General features: G+C 45.5%; 1 protein-coding gene across 2 annotated transcripts in view; it reads left to right on the plus strand.

Annotated features, from left to right (window-relative positions):
• Positions 1–423: 423 nt before the first annotated feature.
• The window catches only part of LOC143280044 (uncharacterized), a 111,395-nt gene continuing 102,496 nt past the window's right edge, over positions 424–9,322 (plus strand). The window contains exon 1 of one of the 2 annotated variants that reach the window (XM_076584523.1): positions 424–1,522. In XM_076584523.1, coding sequence (XP_076440638.1) covers positions 1,438–1,522 — 85 coding nt within the window. In that variant the 5' untranslated portion in view covers positions 424–1,437. The remainder of the gene's footprint in view (positions 1,523–9,322) is intronic. The other variant, XM_076584522.1, reaches the window with a different exon arrangement.

Consider the following 9,322-nt stretch of genomic DNA (forward strand, 5'->3'; position numbering starts at 1 on the left):
CTCTCTCTCTCCCCTCTCTCTCTCTCCTTCCTATATCCCCGTCTCTCCCTCCAGCAGTCTGCCATTCACTCTTTAGCACTCTCCCTCCCCCTCCTTCTCCCCCTCCTCCCTCCCTCCTTCCCCATCCCTGACGCTCACACACTCCCCATCCTTCCTCTCTCTCTTCCTCCTCCTTCCCCCCCACCCCCCACCCCCCTGAGCCCCTCCTTCCGCCCACCACAGCCTGCAGCCAGTCAGCGACATCTCCCAGACTTGCAGCCAGCTGAGTGGTTGGTTGTTAGTTGTTGGTTCTCCCGCGCCTCTGTGTGTGTGTGTGTGTGTGTGTGCGTGCGTGTGTGTGTGTGTGTGTGTGTGTGTGTGTGTGTGTGTGTGTGTGTGCGTGTGTGTGTGTGTGTGTGTGTGTGTGAGAGAGAGAGAGAGAGAGAGAGAGAGTGTGTGTGTGTGTGTGTGTGTGTGAACACTTCATTCATGAAATCACAAGCCTGCCCCCTGTTATGTTTTCATACGTGTTCCTGTCAGAGTCTGGTCTACGTGTGAGATCGCCTGTCTCAGAAGGTGTTTGCTTCCTGCGTTCAGTTGTTGTTTTTTGTGCAACAAATTTGTGTGAATAGTTTGCTTTTCGTTCTGAAAACCTGCCACAGTTTCTAGTTTGGCGTTTGTTTTTGTTTAATTTTTTTGGCAAGTCTCGGCAAAAAATCTGATGTTTGGTGAAAACGACTTTATACAATAACTCTGGTGAGAAGAAGCCGGAAAGTTTTAGTTCTTTCTTCAGTTGGATACTTCACTGGTTTAATTAATCACCGTTCAGTTAGAAAGTTGTTTTTTTTAGTTGTCGGTGGTGGAATACCTTTGATAATTTTCTTTCTGTCGGTTTTTTGTCACTGAGATGCTGTTGTTGGTTTTTGGGGTGATTTGTAACCAACTTGAAAGACCTTGAAAAAGACTCAACTCTTTTCTGCCTAATTCACCAAGTGAACACTGACATTGTTGGTACAAACTAACAACACTGTGTCTGTTCGACAACAATACCAACAATAAACTGACGACAAAGGAAGACAGTGCGATCCTAGGAGAAAGTGCGATCCCAAGATAAACTGAAGAGAGAGGAAAGAAAGAAACTGTGACACCCGCCTCGATGATTCCACAAATAAGAATAGATCATCATTCTGTCGACTTTTTGGTGTTACGTTTAACATGAAATACTGAGGAAAAAAAAAAAAGAAAACGACCAGCTTCTTCCTGGAGTCTCGTCTATATATTTCTTTTTAACAACAATTTACACACAAAAAACTGTCTGTCTACTGACTTCGACAGAAGGCGTCCAGTGAAAGCGAGACTCTGACGTCATAGGAAGATTTGGAACCAGTGAGGAGCCCCTGGAGACGATCTGACAACGCCAAAGTACAGAGGAAGCTGTTAGACGTGAGAAGACATAACATGGAGTCCCAGGCGTCAAGAAGACTGCTTCTGTTGCTGGTTTTTCTGGGGACCGTCTGCCTTGGCCGGATTGATGCAAGAGCAGGTAATTTGGTGATGATCAGTGACTTCTGTATTTGTTTGCTCCATTGTTGTTTTTGTTGTTTCTTTTTTTTTTTTTTTTTTTTTGGTGTGTGTGTGTGTGTGTGTGTGTGTGTGTGTGTGTGTGTGTGTGTGTGTGTGTCACGGTGTGTCAGTTGTGTGTGTGTATGTGCGTGTGTCACGGTGTGTGTCACGGTGTGTGTGTGTTTTTTCTTTTTCTTTCTGTGTGTGTGTGTGTGTGTGTGTGTGTGTGTGTGTGTGTGTGTGTGTGTGTTTGCTTGCTTGCTTGCTTGCTTCCTAAGTATCTTTTACTTCATTATATTTTTACGTATGTATTTACTTGTTTATTTTGTTTAATTATTTTGTTTACTTTGAGTATGTAAAAAGGTTAAAGGTCACATAGGTTTTTACCGTGGTCATCGGAACATGTTCAGCTCATTTCAGTTCCAGTCACTCAAGAAGGCGTCACAGCGTTAGTTCGGACAACTCAGTCTTCTTCTTCTTCTTCTGCGTTCCCCGTGATCATGGTCTCAGACTTGCAGTCCTATGCTGGAAATGAAGGTGGTGGTCTTGATGAGGTCTTCTTTGGTGCCCCAGAGCTTTTCTGCCAGTGTGGCTCCATAGGGCCACTGCTGCGTCCGTGCATCTCGATACAGGGGGCAGGACTGCAGGATGTGCTCCGGGGTTTGTGGGCCTGTCTTACACGGGCAGTCAGGAGTGTGTGACAGCTTCATTCGGTACATGTGGTCTCGCAGGCGGCAGTGCCCCCGTGCGTAGTCGGAATATGATTGTCTGGGACAACTCAGTGAATCCATATACGCTACACAACATCTACTAAGCAGATGCCTGACCAGCAGCGTAACCCAATGCAGTTAGTCAGGTCTTGAGGAAGAAACATAAAAAAGGAGAGGGTACGGGGGGTGAAGGTAGGGGGTGGGGGGGGGGGGCAGTGAATTCATATTTAATGTGCATGGGTCTCGGCATACTAGGAATAGGAAGGAGGGGCCCAGCCCTCCGTCTCCTTCCGCCGTTTTAACTTTCCCCTTTCAAGGTCAGGTACACCATTCACACGGCCTGGGTGGATACAGGAGCATGCTAGACACGGGACCTCGGTTTATCGTCTCTTCCGAATGACTAGCGTCCAGACCATCATCAGTTCAAGGTCTAGTGGAGGGGGAGAATATATCGGTGGCTGAGCCGTGATTCGAACCAGCGCGCTCAGATTCTCTCGGTTCCTAAGCGGACGCGTTACCTCTTGGCCATCACTCCACCAATATAAAGATATCTTTAAAATATGTCGGTCTGTAGTTAAGCCTACACTACGTGCTTTGTGTGCTGTTGTTGCTGTTGTTATTTTTACTTGTCAACAGTGCCAATTTATTTTGTGTTGTTTCGTATTGTGTGTGTGTGTGTGTGTGTGTGTGTGTGTGTGTGTGTGTGTGTGTGTGTGTGTGTGTGTGTGTGTGTGTGTGTGTAGATTCGTCTTATAATTCTGACTCCTTATCCTTTTATTTGCGAATATTTGACTGATGACATCCCGCCAACACGTAACGTGCAGTTAACTTCCTGTGGATTTAAACCCGTCCCTTTAAACACACTCTCTCTCTCTCTCTCTCTCTCTCTCTCTCTCTCTCTCTCTCTCTCTCTCTCTCTCTCTCTCTCTCTCTCTTTCTTTCCTCCTCGATTTCCAGGCTCCCTGCATCAATGTCTAAAAACAGGCCGATAAGTGCCTATTCCTTTTCCCTCGATAAAAAAAAAGTTTCGATTTCGATTTCGATTTCTATTTGGTGAACCTTTCATCTTACCTGATTGCGGCATTATAGTGAGAAAGGTATCCCCCACCTTTTGGATATTCTGTGCTGGAACTGAATTTCCTCTTTTGTATTTCGTTCTCTTTGGGGTTTTTTTTTCAGGCTTTCCCCTTTTTGTCGTTTCTTCCTTTGTGTAATTTCTCCCTCTGCTGGTCCATTCACATATGGGTTTTTTTCTTTCTAGAAAGTTTTAATTATGTTTTGTACTCTTTTTATTTCATTTTAAAAAAAACCCCAACAACATGATAATTGGATATTCTCACTATGGTATCTTTTTTTTTTTTTTTTTTTTTTTGGGGGGGGGGGGAGTTTTCCGCTTTTGTGTGTGTGTGTGTGATGTTCGTTCGTTCGTAATTTTAGTTTTTTAGTGTGTGCCTGCTGGATATGTACATGTATTTATACGTATGTTTTTATATGATGTATATGTTAACTCTTTCCATACGAACGGCGAAAGAGGCGACGTTAACAGCGTTTCACCCCAATTACCATCATCAAAATATTGCAAGCGGAAGGCTCTTATACTGAAGACTTGAATGTTGACAAAGAATACCACAATTCTGACGACGGAAGCTAAAGGTTGGGTCATTGAGACACCCACTGGACATCCGAGGGGTCTGTGTAGAGGAGAAGAGAGGACTGGCCGTACTGAGTGAGTTAAGGTGTTGTATTTTTCCTCTAGTGCCGAAAAATGGATGGACATTAGAGGCATGTCGTAGGTCTGTGTGCATGAATGTGACTGTACTTGTGTCTGACTTTCTTTTCTATTTTTATTTTTATTTTTTTAAATTTTTATAAATCATTATTATTATTGATTATTATTCTTCCCCAAGTTCTACTGATCGGTATTCACAGTTTTTCAGCCTTTTTATTGCTCAATGTGGTCGGCTTGGCTATAAGCAACATGGATGAATAAAAATATATATAAAAATTCTCCACCCCCGTACCCCGATGAAGGCTCCGCCAGGATTCATAGTTCTTTTTCTTTCTGTCTGTCTGTTTTCTTCTCCTTCTTTCTTTCTGCCTTATTCTTTAAATTGAAACTGTCCTCGTTGAAATTGTGCGTTACTCAGTAACAAATACTGGTGTGTTTTTTTGTTTTTTGTTTTTTTTGTTTTTTTTTTGTTGTTGCTAGTTTATTTGTTTGTTTGGCTTCTTATTATTTTTTGGGATTGTCTGCTATTTTGTGTGTGTACTTTTTCTCCTTTCTGTAGTTTTACCACATCTTTTCTGTTATTTTTTTCTCTTCAGTTTTTTCTGTCTTTTCTTTGTTTCCTCTTTTTCTTTTCCTCTTCTTTCTTTCTGCTTTTATATATGTAGTGAGGAAAATACGGTCATGGATTTTTTCTCTCTAGTGTTAACCCCCAAGGACAGCGAGAACTGAAGTAATACACAAAAATCATAATTATTTGCACAAGTTTCGCTGTTTCAAATGAGATCGAAAATTAAAAGGCGTGGGGGTCAGTGACAATGTAGGAGGAAAAGATTTTTTAGTTACTTAATTAAGCAGCCAGTTGAAAAATCTATTAAACATGAAAAAAAGAGAAGAATTATTTAAGTAATTTATGCCGGATTGACGGGAAACATAAAGTAATTATTCCGTTAAAAGAAAGTGTTCGGGATGACGAGCAGATGAAACAGAAGAAGTGGAAGAAAAAATTATCTGACCCCCCTCCCCCCTCCCAAGCTCCCTCCCCGCCCCGCCTCAGAAACATTAACAACAAACTGACCAGCTATTGGCATCACTCATTCAATGATGACGGGACCTGAGCTAGGACGTTGACTGATATCTGCGAGTGAAGTGTCGCGTTTGTGACCCCGACGTTTTTAGGCAGCCATGCTGATTTGGGAAGTGGGTATTTTTGCGTTTACCATAACCCACCGAATTCTGACATGACTTTTAACATGCGCATATACTGCACATGTATACGCATGAAGGGGGTTCAGGCAATGGCATGTCTGCACATATTCATGTTGACCTCAGTGGGAGATCTAGAAAAAAAAGAAAAAGAAAAAAAAAAACTCCACCCACCAGGCACCGACACTGGGCTCGAACCCTGGACTCTAGGATTGAAAATGTAACGCTGCAGCCACTCTTTGATTGTACTGTCCGGTGGTGATCGTGATGATGATTGTAATGATAATGATAATGATAAAAAGAAGAAGGAGGAGGACGACGACGACGACGAAAGAGAGAGAGAGAGAGAGAGTACACCTTTGGCTGCGTCACACACACAAAGACTCAACTGTATCGTCAGAATCCTCTTTACAGTCGTATATAACGACATCAGTGGACACAGCAAGCGAGATGCAGACCGACAGACACTTGCCGTCAATGTCCGAGTTCGGTGTCGGCAGATTCATGAGTAACTGTCGCTGGAGGGACAGTGGTGGCTGTCTGCACTGACTCATGTGGGGGAGGGGGAGGGGATGGAGAGGGGAGTGGGCCGGGGGTGGGGGTGGGGGAGCTCACTCAGTCTGATTCCGTGACGAAACGATTATTGTCGTCAGTAAGGGGTCGGGGCTTAGTCTGTGTTATCCCAAATGCATCAGATCAGAACAGGCACTACTGAACTCCACCGAAGTGACTACTCACTGAGCAGCAGTGCAGGGTTTCCTCTGGTGTGTGACCTTCTGGCGACCTAACATTGATAGAACTTTCCCTGTGGACTACTGACGCTGGAAATGCGGCGGACGAACCAGGAGTGAGCGGCGTGGGGGTAATGCCGCAACTGAGGCCGGGGTACAGATGATGGGGCAGAAAAAAAAAAGAGAGAGACAGACAGACAGACTGACAGATAGACCAGTTGGAGAGGCGGGATTCTCTCCAGTCCATGGATAGCTGGGCACATCATTAGGGGGTGGGTGGAGAGGTCCACCGCACTGACCGACACCTAAAACCTCATCTCAGCTGATACCGCTGACACGTTCTGATCTCGCCGCTGCCAGCCACAGGCACTGAAGCGGCCTTTTAACTGCATTCTATCCACTGCATTTCACGGTCCACCCCACGGATCCCTTCAGTTCATAGCCCACTAAGCTTCCCCTGTTAAGCTGGACTCCCTGGGGTTTTTTTTCTGTGGAGGTTTGAACTGACCATAGGTGACGAATGGTGTAAGAATTAATATTGATATAATTTTTATAATCGTGTGACCGCCCCCCCCCCCCTCTCTCTCTCTCTCTCTCTCAAACACACTCACGCACTCTCTCTCTCTCTCACACACACACACACACACACACACACACACACACACACACACACACACACACACACACACACACACACACACACACACGTGCAAATGCGAGCATACGCACAAGTCCGTCAGAACGATCTCCAAACAGACGTCGTGTATTTATGAATTGTTTACATTACAGAAAAAGACGAAACAAAAACAGTCATACGTCTTTCTCAGAATGGCAGGTATTTCGGTGTTCGTTTTGGGCTGGGGGAGAGAGAGGAATTCATTCAAAGAAATCCACGAACAAGTGATCAGAAAAAAAACAACAACAGGGAGACATCAGTGATATGATGATTACTAAAACTAAACAGGTTTTGTGTGATGCATACGTATGAAGGATTAGTATGGAAGTGCTTTCATTTGTCTCTAGTCAAGATTCAGCGATAGAGGAAGAAGAAGAAGAAGAAGAAGGAGGAGGAGGAGGAGGAGGAGAACAAGAAGAACAGGAAGAAGAAGAACAGGAAGATTGTTATTTTCATTACTATCATCATCATCATCATTGTTATTATCACGATCATCATTATCATCATCACTATTAATCTAAAGTGATTCTAAACATTCTAAAGAGGACATTTTCAAACTCGACCCCACCCAGGGTTGGGTTGTTTTTTGTTTTTTTTGTGTGTGTTTTTTTATACTCCAGGTGAAATCCTGTAGGGGTAAGAGGAGAGGGGGTGGTGGCTCAAAACAACAGGTTCACCGTCAGTCTAGTTCAGCTCCCCCGTGCACAAAGACAAGAAGATGAACCGCACCATTTTGCTCTTCGCCATAGCAGACCACCCCTTCTGTGAGCTGGGTGATAGAAGATAGCTGTAGGGTGTGAATGGGCGTGAGAAGGAGGGTGGGGGTAAGTTGGACGGGGTGGGTGGGGGGGGGGTGATGGGTGGGGTTCGAGGGGCGGGGGGCCGGGGGGTGAGCGGGGGGGGGGGGGGGGGGGGGGGGGAGGGATTGCGGGCGGAGAAGTGAGGGTTCTTCTTCTTCTTCTTCTTCGTTCGTGGGCTGCAACCCCCACGTTCACTCGAACACAAAGACACGAATGGACTTTTACGTGTAAGACCGTTTTTGTTCGTTTGTTTATTTCACCCCCGCCATGTAGACAGTCGTACTCCGTTTTCGGGATTGTGCAAGTTGGGTATGTTCTTGTTTCCATAACCCACCGAACGCTGACATGGATTGCAGGATCTTTAACGTGCGTATTTGATCTTCTGCTTAAGCATGCACACGACGGAAGGGGGGTTCAGGCACAAGCAGGTCTGCACATCAGAAAAATCAGAAAAATTTCCACCAGGCGACGTTACGGATATTCGAACCCGGGAACCCTCCGATTGAAAGTCCAACGCTTTAACCACTCGGCTATCGCGCCTGAGGAGTCAGGGGTTATTTTCCGCCACAATCCTGGACGTCCTGGGATCGATGGATGATGAAGTCAGCTGGCATGTCGGGGCTGGGGGGAGAGGTCAGTGTGAGGGGAGAGAGTCCGGAGAGACAGAGACAGAGAGAGAGAGAGAGAGAGAGAGAGAGAGAGAGAGTTATTTCGGAAAGATTGTACTCTGATGGGTTCCTTTGGTTTAGTCTGCCCAGATTTCCTTTCTCGCCCCCCTCACCCCCCCGGCCCCCACGCCCCTCTCCCCACACCCTGACCCACCCAACACTCCCCTACCATCTGTGTGGGGTACCCGATAATTTTCCTCCTTTTCTCTGTCTGTCTGCCTGTCTCTGTCTCTCCTTCTCTCCCTCCCCCCCTATGGATGAAAGAAAGCACACCAGTGCTACCCTGTCTCTGTCTCTCCTTCTCTCCCTCCCCTCCTATGGATGAAAGAAAGCACACCAGTGCTACCCTGTCTCTGTCTCTCTTTCTCCTCAACACTCCCTCAAGAGGAAAAAAACCGCGAAAATCATAAATAAAATAATGTGTCATTGTGTATACGTCGTCTGATATAAAAACCAAAAAAAAATTTAAAAACTTTGCAATTGGGTTGGAACATAACGCATTGTACAAATGACTTATCCCATTACCATGGTGAAATTCGATATTAAAGACAATTTCACTCCCCCCCCCCCCCCCCCCCTCTCTGTTCGTCTGTCTGTCTGTCTCTCTCAGTCTGATTCTCTCTCTCTGTGTCTCTCTCTCTGTCTCTCTTTCTGTGGTGTTCACGTGATGTCTTATCACAGTCTGGTCACCTTCCAACACATACACACGCATACATACTCACATAGTCTCTGTGTGTGTGTGTGTGTGTGTGTGTGTGTGTGTGTGTGTGTGTGGTGTTTATGTGATAGTATCTTATCACATCGTCTGGTCACCTTCCAACACACACGCACATATTCGCATACTCTCTGTCTGTCTGCCTGTCTGTCTGTCTTTCTCTCTCTGTTTCTCTGTCTGTCTCCCCACCTGTGTGTGTGTGTGTGTGTGTCTGTCTGTCTGTCTGTCTCTCTGTCTCTCTGTGTCTGTCTGTCTGTCTCTGTCTGTGGGTCTCTCTGTCTGTCTCTATCTCTGTAGGTCTGTCTGTTTCTGTCTATCTCTGTAGGTCTATCTGTCTGTCTGTTTCACTGTATGCCTCTCTCACTCCGTCTGTCTGTCTGTCTATCTATCTATCTCTCTCCCTCTGTCTCTCCCTGTCTGTCCGTCTGTCAGTCTGTGTGTCTGTCTGTCTCTCTGTATGTCTCTCTCACTCCGTCTGTCTGTCTATCTATCTCTCTCTCTCTCTCTCTCTCTATATATATATATATATTATATCCATGTCCACCTGT

Source organism: Babylonia areolata, chromosome 3, assembly GCF_041734735.1.
Source record: "Babylonia areolata isolate BAREFJ2019XMU chromosome 3, ASM4173473v1, whole genome shotgun sequence".
Classification (NCBI taxonomy): domain Eukaryota; kingdom Metazoa; phylum Mollusca; class Gastropoda; order Neogastropoda; family Buccinidae; genus Babylonia; species Babylonia areolata.